Genomic DNA, 17,429 nt, shown 5'->3' with positions numbered 1-17,429 from the left:
GAAATAATACATGTATGAACACTTTAGACATTGGAGTGTTAACCCTTACCTATTAACTAAGGGTGCAACATTTAATTGACTAATTGATTTTAAAATAAATAGCCTAAAAATATACTCCAATTAATTGAACAGAAGACCTGGCTTCTTCTTAAATGGTGACTCCTAAAACACGTAGGTGCATCATCAAAGAACAAAAAAGGCATGCTTCTTGTTTCAGAACTACTGTTTTGTCAATATGTAAGCATAATCTGTTTGAGAGCCAGTGTAGTTTATTGATTAGGGTGTGGACTAGGTCTAGGAAAACCCAGGTTCAAATTCCCACTCAGCCACAAGGCTTACTTGGGTTAGTCGATCTCTCTCACGCTAATCTACCTCACAAGGTGAGGATAAAAAGCGGGTGGCAGGAACCATTTATGCCACCTTGAGCTCCTTGGAGGAAAGGCATGCTATAAAAGCAAAAAATAAAAAATAAATAAAACTTACATGATTAACAGACTAAGATTTCTCTAAACTGGGTGACAACCTACAACTAATAAAAGTATAATACCAGATAGCCTAGCTTGAGCACTATCAGAGCAACATGCTTTTTAAAGCTTATTTGCAAATCCACCTAACACATTTTTGGTGCCTTATAAATAAATAAATCATAAATAAATGGGATAGGCAAAAATGTGGAACTTAGTACCTTGTAAACTGAACTATGGCTTCACATAAACCAACATTTCTGATTTTTTCATTCTTTTCAACTTCATTTGGGTAATAAAAAAGAATCTTCTTTTCTTCCTGAAGTCAGAAAAGTAAACAGTAACAATTAATACAAAATAACTACATTCAAATAAAGTTATCTAAATTAAGTCCTGACGCCTCACATTGTAAATGGCTTTCATAGTAATCTACTTTAAGGATTCAGGCAAATCCTTAAAAAAGGCCTTTCTGCCAAATGTTGTTGTTGTTGTTGTTCAGTCGTTCAGTCGTGTCCGACTCTTCGTGACCCCATGGACCAGAGCACGCCAGGCACGCCTATCCTTCACTGCCTCTCGCAGTTTGGCCAAACTCATGTTAGTAGCTTCGAGAACACTGTCCAACCATCTCATCCTCTGTCGTCCCCTTCTCCTTGTGCCCTCCATCTTTCCCAACATCAGGGTCTTTTCCAGGGAGTCTTCTCTTCTCATGAGGTGGCCAAAGTACTGGAGCCTCAACTTCAGGATCTGTCCTTCTAGTGAGCACTCAGGGCTGATTTCCTTGAGAATGGATAGGTTTGATCTTCTTGCAGTCCATGGGACTCTCAAGAGTCTCCTCCAGCACCATAATTCAAAAGCATCAATTCTTCGGCGATCAGCCTTCTTTATGGTCCAGCTCTCACTTCCGTACATTACTACTGGGAAAACCATAGCTTTAACTATACGGACCTTTGTCGGCAAGGTGATGTCTTTGCTTTTTAAGATGCTGTCTAGGTTTGTCATTGCTTTTCTCCCAAGAAGCAGGCGTCTTCTAATTTCGTGACTGCTGTCACCATCTGCAGTGATCGTGGAACCCAAAAAAGTGAAATCTCTCACTGCCTCCATTTCTTCCCCTTCTATTTGCCAGGAGGTGATGGGACCAGTGGCCATGATCTTAGTTTTTTTGATGTTGAGCTTCAGACCATATTTTGCGCTCTCCTCTTCACCCTCATTAAAAGGTTCTTTAATTCCTCCTCACTTTCTGCCATCAAGGTAGTGTCATCAGCATATCTGAGGTTGTTGATATTTTTTCCGGCAATCTTAATTCCGGTTTGGGATTCATCTAGTCCAGCCTTTCGCATGATGAATTCTGCATATAAGTTAAATAAGCAGGGAGACAATATACAGCCTTGTCGTACTCCTTTCCCAATTTTGAACCAATCAGTTGTTCCATATCCAGTTCTAACTGTAGCTTCTTGTCCCACATAGAGATTTCTCAGGAGACAAATGAGGTGATCCGGCACTCCCATTTCTTTAAGAACTTGCCATAGTTTGTTGTGGTCGACACAGTCAAATGCTTTTGTGTAGTCAATGAAGCAGAAGTAGATGTTTTTCTGGAACTCTCTAGCTTTCTCCATAATCCAGCGCATGTTTGCAATTTGGTCTCTGGTTCCTCTGCCCCTTCGAAATCCAGCTTGCACTTCTGGGAGTTCTCGGTCCACATACTGCTTAAGCCTGCCTTGTAGAATTTTAAGCATAACCTTGCTAGCGTGTGAAATGAGTGCAATTGTGCGGTAGTTGGAGCATTCTTTGGCACTGCCCTTCTTTGGGATTGGGATGTAGACTGATCTTCTCCAATCCTCTGGCCACTGCTGAGTTTTCCAAACTTGCTGGCATATTGAGTGTAGCACCTTAACAGCATCATCTTTTAAAATTTTAAATAGTTCAGCTGGAATATCATCGCTTCCACTGGCCTTGTTGTTAGCCAGGCTTTCTAAGGCCCATTTGACTTCACTCTCCAGGATGTCTGGCTCAAGGTCAACAACCACATTACCTGGGGTGTATGAGACCTCCATATCTTTCTGGTATAATTCCTCTGTGTATTCTTGCCACCTCTTCTTGATGTCTTCTGCTTCTGTTAGGTCCTTTCCACTTTTGTCCTTAATTGTGGTAATCTTTGTACGAAATCTTCCTTTCATATCTCCAATTTTCTTGAACAAATCTCTGGTTTTCCCCATTCTGTTATTTTCCTCTATTTCTTTGCATTGCTCGTTTAGAAAGGCCCTCTTGTCTCTCCTTGCTATTCTTTGGAAATCTGCATTCAATATCCTGTATCTTTCACGATCTCCCTCGCATTTTGCTTGCCTTCTCTCCCCCGCTATTTGTAAGGCCTCATTGGACAGCCACTTTGATTTCTTGCATTTCTTTTTCATTGGGATGGTTTTCGTTGCTGTCTCCTGTATAATGTTACGAGCCTCCATCCACAGTTCTTCAGGCACTCTATCCACCAAATCTAAATCCTTAAACCTGTTCTTCACTTCAACTGTGTATTCATAAGGGATTTGATTTAGATTGAATCTTACTGGCCCAGTGGTTTTTCCTACTTTCTTCAGTTTAAGCTGGAATTTTGCTATAAGAAGCTGGTGATCTGAGCCACAGTCAGCTCCAGGTCTTGTTTTTGCTGAGTGTATAGAGCTTCTCCATCTTTGGCTGCAGAGAATATAATCAATCTGATTTCGATGTTGCCCATCTGGTGATGTCCATGTGTAGAGTCGTCTCTTGTGTTGTTGGAAAAGAGTGTTTGTGATGACCAGCTTGTTCTCTTGACAGAACTCTATTAGCCTTTGCCCTGCTTCATTTTGAACTCCAAGGCCAAACTTGCCAGTTGTTCCTTTTATCTCTTGACTCCCTACTTTAGCATTCCAATCCCCTATAATGAGAAGAACATCCTTCTTTGGTGTCATTTCTATAAGGTGTTGTAAGTCTTCATAGAACTGATCAATTTCAGTTTCTTCAGCACTGGTAGTTGGTGCATAAACTTGGATTACTGTGATGTTAAAAGGTCTGCCTTGGATTCGTATCGAGATCATTCTATCATTTTTGAAATTGCATCCCAGTACAGCTTTCGCCACTCTTTTGTTGACAATGAGGGCCACTCCATTTCTTTTACAGGATTCCTGCCCACAGTAGTAGATATGATAGTCATCCGAACTGAATTCGCCCATTCCTGTCCATTTTAGTTCACTGATGCCTAGGATGTCAATGTTTATTCTTGCCATCTCATTTTTTACCACATCCAGCTTTCCAAGGTTCATGGTTCTTACATTCCAGGTTCCTATGCAATACTTTTCTTTACAGCATTGGACTTTCCTTTCACTTCCAGGCATATCAGCAACTGAACGTCCTTTCGGCTTTGGCCCAGCCGCTTCATCAGCTCTGGATCTACTTGTACTTGTCCTCCGCTCTTCCCCAGTAGCATGTTGGACGCCTTCCGACCTGAGGGGCTCATCTTCCAGCGTCATATCTTTTATATGCCTGTTGTCTTTGTCCATGGAGTTTTCTTGGCAGGGATACTGGAGTGGCTTGCCAGTTCCTTCTCCAGGTGGATCACGTTTGGTCCAAACCCTCCACTATGACCTGTCCTTCTTGACCTGTCCATAGCTTCCCTGAGTAATTCAAGCCCCTTCGCCACGACAAGGCAGTGATCCATGAAGGGGTTCTGCCAAATACAGTATGCATTTTACTTTGTTGTTTACTATAATATAGTGCATCTATTAGAAAACCCTGGGAATTTATAGATGCACATGTATAACATGGGTGAAGATGACAAGGAGCTATTTATTCAGGACAAAATTATCCAAACTAGTATAGGTACATCCAGAGTTGTCAAAGGGAAAGGAAACCCTCCATGTGGAATGTCAATACAATCTCTTTAGATACAAAAGCATCCCATTTTGTGGCTGTCAGAAGGTCATCTGTACGACCATAGCTGTAAGAGTGCCCCCTTTTGTCAGCCTGTTGGCCCATGTAGTCCAGCATCCTGTTCTCACAGTGGCCAACCAGATGCCTACAGAAAGCCTGTTAGCAAGACCTTTTGTACGTCTTTTAGATTCAAGGGTAGGATGCCCTTTTTTATTCTACAGTGGACCCTCAAGTTACGTACCGCTCTGGATACGTAACTTTCGGGTTGTGAACGCGGCAAACCCAGAAGTGTAAACTTCCGGGTTTTGCCGTGCGCATGCGCAGAAGCGCTCTGTGTACCGCGTGCGCATGCAGAAGCACTCTATCGTGCCGCACGCGTATGCAGAAGCGGCGCCTCCCGTTACAGACTTTTCAGGTTAAGTACAGACCCCCGGAACGAATTTAATTCGTATCTGGAGGGTCCACTGTACATACAATGCCTAGAAAAGTTAAGCAATAATACTGTTAACTGCTACTACATCTAAGGATAGCTATCGTTCTATGCCTTGGGAAGTTCGTCAGGTCTCCTTGCTTTTCATTTTCCATTATCTGCTTAAGACATTTTGCTTAGTTCCCCCCCCCCCCCATTCATCAATGCTTTTTTAAAAAAACTGATCTGCCTATTGTACTCTTTTATGACCATATTAAAGTTGTTTTTAATGTAATTTGAATTTGTCTTATGAATTTATTCCTAGTCACCTAAGCACACTCTCTTAGAATGTAGGATATAAAATATCTTAAATAAATAATGGACAACACCACAAAGATCCCAGGTTCACATAAATGTTATACCTGGATCTTGTCCTACTGCCATCTACACCCCACAATACAACTTAAAGGCTCGAAATCTGGTGACGCATTGGTTGCATTAGATATGCTTGCATTAGGTAAGGGTAAAGGGAACCCTGACCATTAGGTCCAGTCGTGTCCGACTCTGGGGTTGCAGCGATCATCTCGCATTACTGGCTGAGGGAGCCGGCATACAGCTTCCAGGTCATGTGGCCAGCATGACTAAGTCACTTCTGGCAGTGGCGGAGTTAGGCTCCGCGGCACCTGGGGCGGCACTCCTGGAAACGCCCCAGGGGCGGGGCGTTTCCAGGAGTGCCGCCGCCGCTTCTGCAGCCCCCTTTTAAGCCGAAGAGCCCCCTTTTAAACTCTGCAGCTCAAAAGGAGGCCGTGGAAGCAGCGGTCCGACAACAGAGTCCGTCGTCGGGCCATGCGCTGCCGCTCCCAGGGTGACGGAGGGAGCGGCAGCGCATGGGAATGGTGGGAGGGGCTGCCGCTTGTCACCCCCCAGGCGCCGCCATTCATTCCGTTGCCCTGGGAGCACCCCGTCCGTGCGCTGCTGCTCCCGGGGGGGACGGAGCGAGCGGCGGCGCGTGGGGGTTACAAGCGGCAGCCCCTCCCGCCACTCCCCACGCACGGCCAGTCACCCCGGGAGCAGCAGCGCTGCACGGGCGGGGGTGCTCCCTTGGCTGTGTGCTGTTGCTCCCGGGGCGACGGAGCGAGCGGCGGCGCATGGGGGTGACAAGCGGCGGCCCCTCCTGCCACTCCCCATGCTGCCGGTCACCCCGGGAGCAGCAGCGCTGCACGGACGGGGTGCTCGCTCGGCCGTGCGCTGTTGCTCCCAGGGTGACGGAGGGAGCGGCAGTGCTTGGGAATGGCGGGAAGGGCTGCCGCTTGTCACCCCCACGCACCGCCGCTCGCTCCGTCGCCCCGGGAGCAACAGCGCACGGCCGAGGGAGCACCCCATCTGTGCAGCGCTGCTGCTCCCGGGGTGACCGGCGGTGCGTGGGGAGTGGTGGAAGGGGCTGCCGCTTGTCACCCCCACCCTCCCCTGTCACCCGGGGCGTACCGCCCCCACCGCACCCCCCTAGCGGCGCCCCTGACTTCTGGCGAACCAGAGCAGCGCACGGAAACGCCGTTTACCTTCCCGCTGGAGTGGTCCCTATTTATCTACTTGCACTTTGACGTGCTTTTGAACTGCTAGGTGGGCAGGAGCTGGGAATGAGCAACGAGAGCTCACCCCGTCGCGGGGATTCGAACCGCCTACCTTCTGATCAGCAAGCCCTAGGCTCTGTGGTTTAACCCACAGCGCCACCCACACCCCACAGCGCCATTACAACACATTTAAAGCCACCCACCGCCCATTACAACACAGCGCCACCCACACCCCACAGCACCATTACAACACATTTAAAGGGCATTCTGGAGACTATACTTTACCCTCTACAAATCTACAATTCCCAGCATCCTTGACAAACTACAATTCCCAGAATCCTTTGCAGGAGGAATTCTCAAATTATTTGAATGTGGTTAAAAGGTATGTGTATGCATATGAGCATGCAGGCAGAATCAAATATATTTTAACTTGTGTTCGGTGCTTAAAGAGAAAAACTTAGGCACTTTAACAACTGTTAGATAGCACCAATCAATTAATTAATTTACTTCCCTCTTGCCCCTAAACAAGGATGCAGCTTCCTGCCACTCTTTATAAAAAGTTTTCAAAAATGGTGCTTTGCACTGTTAAACTCTATGCTACGCCTGCGAGGAGGTTCTTTTTAAATGTGAGGATTCTTTTCCTTTTTTGAAAAATAAGAAAATTAAAAAACAACAACACCGTAAGATAAAATAAAAGATTTTAAAACGCCCTTCTGGTTTCAAAACAAAACATTATGATTCGACCTATTTGCCAAGCAGCCTGACATTTTAGACTCTTTGGGCTGAGAGACTCCTTCCTCGGATCTGCCCCCTCTGTCTACTCCCGTGTTTACATGGTAGCCGGAAAAGCCGTCACGCTACGTCCAAGCCTCGCTTGTTTCCGACGTGATGTTTACCCGTGCGCTAAATATCGATCCGGGCTTCACTGAGCATCTGCAAAAAACAAATCCCTCTGCACTTCCTTCCCTGAGACCGGCTTTGCAACTCGTTGCGTTGCTATCTTTGGGTTTCTTACATCAAATCCAATTAAAAAATCAATTTATTATTTTTTCTTTTAAGGGAGAAACGAAGAAGAGTGAATGTTAGCAATAAAACCGACAACAATAAGGACGCCTCCCCTCCTTCTTCGGAGCCTGTCACGCCCCCTCCCCTCTTTCGCAGCCTTTGCCCCTCAGACTGACGGCCCGCTTTCTCTCTCCCCACCGCCTCCAAATTCGCCCCCTTACCTCGCCTTCTTTGGGGCCCAGCTTCGGGTTGTAGATGAAGAAGCTGAGCAGGGCCGGCGCCAGCTGCTTCTCTTGCCCGGCTCCCCCGGACGCCGCCATCCTGGGCCTGACGGGAGAGACTCGCCTGCTGGGCCCGCCTGACTCCGACGCCGCCGCCGCCGCCGCAGCCAAACATCGGAGGAGGAGGCGGGAGCGGCTCTCAGGCGCCTGCCGGTGCCGGCCAAGGAGCTCCCCTCATGGGCACCGATCCGCGCCTCGCCGCCCCCGACACTTCCGCCGCTTCGTCCGCCCCGGAAGGGATGCGGCGCCGACCCGGGCCTGCTCCCTTCGTCTCCCGGTTCCCTCGCCGCCAGGGCCGCGGGGCGCAGAGGCCGAGAGGGCGGCCTTGAGGGGAGGGGGAATCGGCGTCTCTGCCAAGGTCTGAGGCGCCTGAGAAGCGAGGAAGGAGGGGAGAAAGGCTTTCTCGTGCTTTGTGTTACTTATTTTTATTTATTGAAATTATATACCGCCCTATTCCCCGGGGTCTCAATGTACTCAAAATGTACAGCCCAAGGAGAGGCACTCTGCACATGCTCACAGGGACCCTGGTTAGTTGGTGTGGCCTAGGGTTGAGCTCTGCTTGGCTCAGGTTGCAATCCTAGCACACTTTTACTTATTATTATTGTTGTTGTTGTTGTTGTTGTTGTTATTTTATTCATTTACGGGTTTTTAAATGTTTTTTCCCAGCACGCAAAGTGACAGCAAAACAAGCATAACAAGAAAGAGGAAACGTACAGAAATTTGCAGGTGTTTATCTCCCATAAATGTTTCCCAGCGAATGTGTAATGTCCATTTCCCTCCACCTTTTGTCAGAATGGGATTGTCATACCAGTTCAGTCTGATGATTGTTCGCTATGCATTATCAACACCTAGGATTTGGCCAGCAAACACCTCCCCACCCACAACAGTAAATCAGGTTATTAATCGTAAGGCAGGTTATTAATCTGGTGCTGATACAAAGGGATTTCGTGCGCGGCTGATGTGTCATTCCCAACATTGGTTTAAAGACGGTGATACTGTTGGTGCCCTTCATAATGAAATGTTTCTCTGGACGTGCTAAGAACTGTGACTCTGTAGGTTTCCCTTTGGACCAGGGTCATAGCCAGTGACAGGAAGGTGGTAATGCTGCTTAAGATCTGGTCTTAGCAAAAATAAAAACCGGTTTAAGTCTGATGCTATTGGAAGATGCTGCGCCCTGTGGCTAGAGGCACTTGAGGGTTTTGTATTTGTGTGGAGAACAGCATGCATGCACCTGCCATGAGCAGACGGACGCATTTAGCACCTTAGAACTAGGCTGAAAAGCCAAAACCTGTTGTTAGTACACTCTGGAGAGGAAAGGAAAGAAAGGCTACAATCTCGCACCTGTTTATTAGGAAGTAACCCCATTAGACATTATTTCCATTGGAGAAATAGAGGGCACTCTGATTCTTCAGGTGCCAGAGTAGATACCCTCACCTCTTTCCCACTCTGTATCACAGTGGGAAAGTATATTCTACCCAGTTCTTTCTTCACCATCTCCAGAGGTCTCTCCTTAGAAACATAATAATAATAATCTTTTTTCCCAATTTACCGGTATATACCTGTAGATCTCAGGGCAGTTCACAACTCAGGAGGGTTTTTCTTCTTCTCAGCAGCCACTTCCCTCTGTTTCCACTTCCCTAAAATTTTATTAATGCCAAATTATTAAGTAGTGGGTAGATATAGCAGACGACGCAGAGATTTCTCCAAGTAGCTCTTTATAAGTAAGCTGGAACTGAACACAAAACAGCTCAGCTGGCCTGCTTTTATAGGCAGCCGGCTGGCAACGTTGTAACAACAGCCCAGGGTTTCCCGCCTAAATTAACTGATGTGGACCTGAGAGAAAACTAGATACACAATACCCTCGGTGGCCAGGGTGAGAACTTCAATACACAACACAAGTGTGAATGCACACGAAAGCTCATACCAAGAACAAACTTAGTTGGTCTCTAAGGTGCTCCTGAGAAATCTGTATGTGGGACAAGAAGCTACAGTTAGAACTGGATATGGAATAACTGATTGGTTCAAAATTGGGAAAGGACAAGGCTGTATATTGTCTCCCTGCTTATTTAACTTATATGCTGAATTCATCATGCGAAAGGTTGCCGGAAAAAATATCAACATACCTCAGATATGCTGATGATACAACCTTGATGGCAGAAAGTGAGGAGGAACTGAAGAACCTTTTAATGAGGGTGAAAGAGGAAAGCGCAAAATATGGTCTGAAGCTCAACATCAAAAAAACTAAGATCATGGCCACTGGTCCCATCACCTCCTGGCAAATAGAAAGGGAAGAAATGGAGGCAGTGAGAGATTTCACTTTCTTGGGTTCCATGATCACTGCAGATGGTGACAGCAGTCACGAAATTAGAAGACGCCTGCTTCTTGGGAGAAAAGCAATGACAAACCTAGACAGCATCTTAAAAAGCAAAGACATCACCATGCCGACAAAGGTCCGTATAGTTAAAGCTATGGTTTTCCCAGTAGTAATGTACGGAAGTGAGAGCTGGACCATCAAGATGGCTGATCGCCGAAGAATTGATGCTTTTGAATTATGGTGCTGGAGGAGACGCTTGAGAGTCCCATGGACTGCAAGAAGATCAAACCTATCCATTCTCAAGGAAATCGGCCCTGAGTGCTCACTAGAAGGACAGATCCTGAAGTTGAGGCTCCAGTACTTTGGCCACCTCATGAGAAGAGAAGACTCCCTGGAAAAGACCCTGATGTTGGGAAAGATGGAGGGCACAAGGAGAAGGGGACGACAGAGGATGAGATGGTTGGACAGTATTCTCGAAGCTATTAACATGAGTTTGGCCAAACTGCGGGAGGCAGTGAAGGATAGGCGTGCCTGGCGTGCTCTGGTCCATGGGGTCATGAAGAGTCGGACACGACTGAACGACTGAACAACAAAAGGTGCTACTGGAAGGAATTTTTTATTTTATTTTGTTTTGCCTATGGCAGACCAACATGGCTACCTACCTGCACCTCAGCTAAAGTCTGTTAGTCCTCTGGAGTTTCAAGCCCTTGAAAAAGGCAAAGATCTCATTGGAAGCATTTCCTGTGTCTTAACTGCTGAGCACTGTTCAGCAGTTGTGTCTGCAGCAACAGTCGCGACAGGAATCTTGTCTTGAAATAGAAACCAAAGAGGAACAATTGTAGGGAAGTTGCTGGGAAAAGGCACAAGTAAAATTTATAGAATGGGAACTTTCATAAGTGCAAGCAAGAAATACAATGTAAAAGGCTTCTCCTTCCTGCTATTTTCTCATCAGAACCAGGGGCGTAGCAAGGGGGGGCGTAGGGGGCAGACCGCCCCATGTTCCATAATGGAGGGGGTGACAAATTCTCAAGGAACAATGAATGCCCTACTAGGGCGGTTCATAAAAACTTAATGCCTGCTCCAAAGGTCTTATCTTACTATAGTAGGGATTATATAGCTATATATGAAATTTCATGCATATCGGTTAATATCTTGACCCTCCTCCACCAAAATAGCTGTTTACTTGGCTGTTTTCCTATGTCGTGAAGGCTGAAATTTCAGTTCAGTGGAGCACTTACTATTCCCAACCCTAACCCTGTGGAAAGCCATCTAATTAGACTTTAATTTGATTTTGAGGTGTTTTTAGGACGTAATTTAATTATTGTTTGATTTTATACCAATGTTATGTATCTGATGTTAGCCACCCTGAGCCCAACTTCGGCTGGGGAGGGCGGGATATAAATAAAAGTTTCTTATTACTATTACTTTTTATTATTCCTTTGTAAGAAAATATGAAAAAAAAACGTAAAACCATATTTGCAGGGGGGGGTGACAAGAAATTTTCCGCACCGGGTACCACCTGACCTTCCTACGCCTCTGATCAGAACAACCCTATGAGGTAAGTTGGATGTTCCTGTTGGGTTAGGGCAGGCTGAGATAGTGACTGACGCAATGTCACCCCGTCAGCTTCACAGGCAAGCAGGAATTTGGGTTTAAGTACTTCCATCTCACTGACCCAAGTGATATACAGTCGTACCTCGTGTTGCATTTGCTGCGGGTTGAGAATGGCGCAGGTTACGAACACGCTGAACCCGGAAGTACCGGAACGGGTTACTTCCGGGTTCGGCGATTCGCACATGCACAGACGTGTCAAATGATGTCACGTGCATGTGCAGAAGCGCTGAATCATGACCCGCGCATGCGCAGAAGTGGCGCTGCAGGTTGCGGACTGCTCATGATGCGAACGGGGCTCTGGAACGGATCCCGTTCACATCCAGAGGTACTACTGTAGTTCAATGAACGCTATTTACCTCGGACAGCCTGATTTTTTTTTGCCCCCCCATAAGCCCAATAAGTGTTGGGTGCTCCTCTCTATACGAGCATATTATAAAATATAATTTATCCATTTTATTTCTCAAAGTTGTATACCGCCCTATACCCGCAGATCTCAAGGAGGTTCACAACACAAAACTGCAACACAAAAAAATAATAATTAAAAAACAAACGAACCAATAATCATGTACAATGATGAAATAGAAAACCCAACAAAAGCAATACAATTAAAGCAACTGGCTTATGGAAGAAAAGAAGAGCAAAAGCCAGCCGGCATAAAAAAAAAGTCTTCAAGAGACACCTAAAAAAAGGTGAGGATGCCTGCTGCATCTCTGCATGAAAAGTGTCCCGCAGCCTGGGAAGGGTGACACTAAATGCCCACTTCTAGTTGAGATTTCTTGGGCCTCTGTTACAATTTACAGTTGTGTGTGTGTGTGTGTGTGTGTGTGTGTGACTGTGCCTGTTGGCACTGCTTCTGCCATCGTCCCTGGTGGTGAGGAATTTTTACAGGTGAGTTTGCTGTACATACAAATGTTCCTCCTGAGATACGGAACCTCAATTATATAAGGGTTTGCAGCATAGGGGGACCCTATGTATGTATAACAAGCTGCTCTTTAAAGTCTCCCCATCAACAAATGTTATAAGAGAGGAAGGATTTTGAGTAGGAACAGAAACAGAGGCCCCCAGTTAGGGCAACAGGGTGATTTGGGCAATAGGTATGGTAGAATGCCAGACACAGTTCTGAACATGTATGTATCAGGTAATATTGGTGTAAGATAATTTTTGTGGTTTAGGAACTACACAGTAAACACCAAGATAGAGGGCATTACGTCATGGTTAGAAAATAAAGTAAAATAAACTAAAATAAAATAAAGATGTCCTGGGATGACGCAGGCTTTTCATAAGGAGTTACTGTATAAACCATTACAAGATTAGGCAGATTACTGCAATGCTAGTGTACAAATTAACATTAGGAGGAAAGAGTGATTGTGGTTCCAATTTCACCCCATCTTCCTAATTGTGTGCATAGTAACACCAAACCTTGACATTTGCAGAGCGATATTAGATAGTTCCCTTGTCTGAAATTTGATTCTTAGCCTTCCCATTACACAAAATTAAAGTGCTTGTCAAATGTATTTAAAATGAATCGTGACAGTGGATAACCTCTGGCAGCATCAGAGAATGAAAAGCAACTTTATTCCTGTTTCAGCGTTCGGTATGGGTGAAGCATAGATCTCAGGGGGAAATAGGAATAATTTAATAAACAGCAGGGCACTGTGACTTAAGTTCTGCTGACTGTGTTTCTAGACACTATTTGCAGCATTTCCATCAGCTAGAGAATATCAGACATAACAGAAAAATACCCCATAAATCACTCTGGGTGTCAGAGATGACAGCAGTAAACAAATATAGTTGACTGGTCAAATAGTTCGTTGGTCTAAAAGCGTTGGTAAAAGTGTGAAATTATAGTCAGCAGTTTGATGTTGCTTTTTATAGCAGAGTTGCAAAACAAAGAATCTGGTTCTCCAATAACCCTTGTCCCGTCTTTTCCAAGTATACTGTAGGTCCCTATTTCTCCCTATTCGATCCCTGTTTTTAAAATTCCTCTGTCCTTTATTTTCCACCTGGAAATGTCTGATTTCCATCAGGTCCCTCAATGTCCCTAATGTTTTATACTAAGGGCTGTCCCTGAAAAGCTTTTGAAGAATCTAAGGTTCCTAGGAACACAATTTGAAAGCCAAGCCACTGCCTTAGCATGTTGCAAGGCTAGTATTCTGACTTTGTCTGAACCAGCAGGGACTGGGAAGATGGTTGAATTAGGGCTGCCATATGTCCAAAAAAAGCTCGATAACTTTTGGGGTGTCCTGGTTTTGACTTTTTGAAATATGGCAACCCTAGCTGAATGCCTTGGCAGGTGTCTAGCAGGTGGTTTTCTTGCTACATAAATCTAAACAATGGCATTTGAATATATCCAATGTTTTACATTACAACAAAACTCAAATTTGGAAGAAAAATGCGTTTCACTAAACATTGCATGTTCAGTCGGTGGGAAAACAGCAAACAAGAAGTTCCTGGCAGATTGTTTTGTGTCTTGGATGTCCTGCAAGAGGAAGTATGTAAAAATGTTGGGAACATTTGCTTCAAGTCTATACTGTGCTTTCTCATTTGTGATGTTTGAGTTGGAAATGGTAGATTTCATGTGACTGGGTGGATTTCAGAGAAACTGTTATGTACTAAGCTTGGATCCTAGAACAATAGGCAGGTAGGATCCTAGAATGCAGCAACTGGTTGGCCTGCAGGAGCAGCCCAATCAGGCTCCAGGAGGGAAGCAGAATCAGCCAATCAGACGGGACCCATTCTGTAAATAATGTATATAAAGCCAGAGGTTTGGGGGGGGAATTCATTCACTGTTTTACGAGCTGCAATAAAGAGCATGAAATCACTAAACGACTCCCAAGTATATTTCACTATGTCATGTCACTTAAAGGCAAACAGTCTTAATTAAAGATTTATCTACCCCTTACCCCAATGCACATACTTAAAAGAACGCCTGTCCTGAATAGCAATGCTTTGATCTCTGGAACTGTGAAACAATCTTTGGAGGAGATCCTTTATTACATTTTTCTATGGTGCCTCTTTACTGAGATCATCATCCAAAACCCTGCTCTGAGTTCCTCAGGCCTTTCCACTGGAGAAGGACCATGCCTTAATGAGAGAGCAGATACTTCGCATGTAGAAGGTTCCAGATTTAATTATTGGCACCTCTTGTTAAAAAGACCAAGAAACAAGTGGTGGCATATCTCTGCTTGAGACCTTGGAAATCCACTGCCCGACAATGAAACAATAATGGGCCTAGTCTGACCTGGTATAAGAGCTCCCTATGTTTATTATTTTATGTCTTTCTTTTATTTAAGCAGCTTATGTATACCGCTTAACAATCGCTAAGTGGTGTACAAGAAATACAATACAGAAAAGATAAAAACGGATTGAACCATAAGATTGGACATCAATTCAAATGCCTGCTGGAATAAACAAAATAATAATAATAATCAATTGGCACCAGAAGTTCAGTAGGGAGGGGGCATCTGACCTCACCTGGGAGTTCCATAAAATTGAGCCCACAATACTGAATGCATGACTCCTGGTGGATGTACAAGCCATGCATCTGAGCCACAGGGGACTACTGATGCTGACTCCCCTGAAGACCTCAGTGATGAGGTAGGAATATAAGGGAATATGGGTGGTCCTTGGTGTATCCATTAAGTTCTAATGGAAATCCAGCGGTGTGGGAATGTTGTGGAAAGTAGGAGAAGATACAGTTGTACCTCGTGTTGCATTCACTGCGGGTTGTGAGGTGCGGGTTTCTGGGTTTCCCCGTGTTCACACGTGCAGAAGCGCTCCGCGCGGTCTGCACAGGTCGCACATGCGCAGAAGCACAATATCGTGCTTCCGCACATGCGCGATATCGTCGCTCGGGTTACAGACTTTTCGGGGTGCGAATGGCACCCTGGAACGGATCAGGTACGTAACCTGAGGTACCACTGTATATTGATTAAATATTATCCTTCCTCACTCACGCTAGTGAGCAAGTAGCAGAGCACATTTCCTTGCACATTGCTGGAAGCAAGTTGATGGATTCGTTAGACTCATTTAAGTTAAGCATTCCAGTCTGGCTTGTCCAGATTGGATTGTTCCTGGTAAATTTCCCCTTTATTTCCCTCTTAAAAATAATAATAACTTGACAGCCTTCTTTAAAAGTAATGGTAAAGTTGATTTACATTCAGTACACGGTAGTATCCTGAAGGCAGGCTTTATCTTGTGGTTACAGTTACATTTGTAGAGAAAATAAGTCTGAGCTAGGCCTCAGACTTTCTACCTTGTGGCTTCTATCCTCCGAGAGGATGAGACATGTGCTGCTGGCTAAGAGCCAGCAGAGAGGATGATGGCGAAAGGGCAAAAGAGGAACATGGCTGCGTGGCTAGCTCTTTTGTAGGGTCTGCTAGGGTCACAACCATCTACCTGGTCACACACGGGGAGGATGCTCCAGAGCAGGTATGGCAAGAACTCCTCCCTGCCTGGAGCAACATTCCCCTGTATGTCCACTCTAGGAAACAGTAAATGCTGTATTTGACTGCTTCAGTGAAGATACATCCCACAATCGGATGATAATATAATGGAGGAAGGCTAATACCCAGGCTACAGAATAGATTCCTAGGAGGCGCTTTCTTGCCACCAACTCTCTGTTCATTTCAGCACCATAAAATATACTTTATTTACGATACCTTTTTAAGGATACATGCTGCTGCATAATGGCTGTTGTTGTTGTTTTTAAGCCACTGCTGGCATTTGTTAAGATCTGCTTCTTTTTGAGTGTTGTTAGTGTACACATATGTTTATTTATATGTATGTATATTCATAAAATGATTTTGCGTTGTGGTAAGTCAGGATAAAAATATTATAAAGAAATAATATCTCCTCAGTTATGGTCTGATAAAATAAAAACAAGCCAAAGAAATTTATAGTTGGACATAAGCTCTCTGCTGTGTGGGCCATTTCCCCACTAGGGTCGACCTGAAGGGGTTAATTAGCTAACCTGTATATATTTACCTAAATGTATTGTTAGTCCAGAAGTATAAAATAACTCTTTAAGCTTTTCTTTATGAAACCTCTCTGTAAAGCTGAACTTTGATCTGCATTGCACTTCTTTCTGGCAAGCTATGACTAAGAGTCTGGAGTTAACAGTAGAAGGTCGACCTTGCACAGAGAGGAATTGTCTAGGTCACAGATAGGATGGCCTTGCTGGAGTGCGCATGAACCAACTCAGGGCTAAATGTCCTTTTGCCTTATATGTACAACAGGAAATGTACAACAGGAAATGTTCCTTATATGGACAAGAGGAAGATTCCTGGGGTGGGGAGAGCCAGAGAACTGTCTATAAGAACTGTCTGAAAATTGACTTTTTTGTACTTGCTTGGATGCCTGAACTCCGCAAGTGCCTCTGCATGCAGAAAATAAATCTTTCTCTCTCTGAAGCCAGCAGCCTCAGGTGTCTTTTCTGCTTCCATGTTTTCTCACCGGGCGCAACCGTGGGAACCCGTAGGGGCAAATAAGGCTCGCTCCAGACCCTACCTAGAAGACCCTACCTCAAGTGATTCCTGTCTTTTTTAAGATAAGGCCTGATTGATAAGTCCGCTTACCCTCTTATAGGGGTCTATTGTCATTCTGCCCTGTCTAAACCCGGCTTGCTCCTCCGCCAGAATTGCCTCAGATTCCACCCAGTTAATTAATTTAATGTAAAGGTGTTTGGCATATAATTTGCTGGGTATAGGGAGGAGACTGATGGGTCTATAACTCGCCGCGTCTGACGTGGGTCCTTTCTTATAGATTGGGATGATTATGATGTCATATCTGGTAAGCAGCCCCGAAAATAAATGCTTACTCAATGGCTATGCCAAACCACTTCATCTGTAGTCAATAAAAGTTGTGGCCTGATTC

The 17,429-nt window shown here is 45.0% G+C and overlaps 1 protein-coding gene across 1 annotated transcript in view; it reads right to left on the bottom strand.

Annotated features, from left to right (window-relative positions):
* The window catches only part of CCZ1 (CCZ1 homolog, vacuolar protein trafficking and biogenesis associated), a 30,107-nt gene extending 22,362 nt beyond the window's left edge, over window positions 1–7,745 (bottom strand). The window contains exons 1-2 of the mRNA XM_033166971.1: window positions 7,568–7,745; window positions 686–783 (exon numbers count right to left, since the gene is read on the bottom strand). Coding sequence (XP_033022862.1) covers window positions 686–783; window positions 7,568–7,666 — 197 coding nt within the window. The 5' untranslated portion in view covers window positions 7,667–7,745. The remainder of the gene's footprint in view (window positions 1–685; window positions 784–7,567) is intronic.
* Window positions 7,746–17,429: the final 9,684 nt, after the last annotated feature.

This window comes from Lacerta agilis, chromosome 13 (assembly GCF_009819535.1).
Source record: "Lacerta agilis isolate rLacAgi1 chromosome 13, rLacAgi1.pri, whole genome shotgun sequence".
In the NCBI taxonomy this organism is placed as follows: Eukaryota; Metazoa; Chordata; class Lepidosauria; order Squamata; family Lacertidae; genus Lacerta; species Lacerta agilis.
The sequence above is the reverse complement of the archived record's forward strand: the minus strand, read 5'-3'. Positions and strand labels throughout refer to the sequence as shown.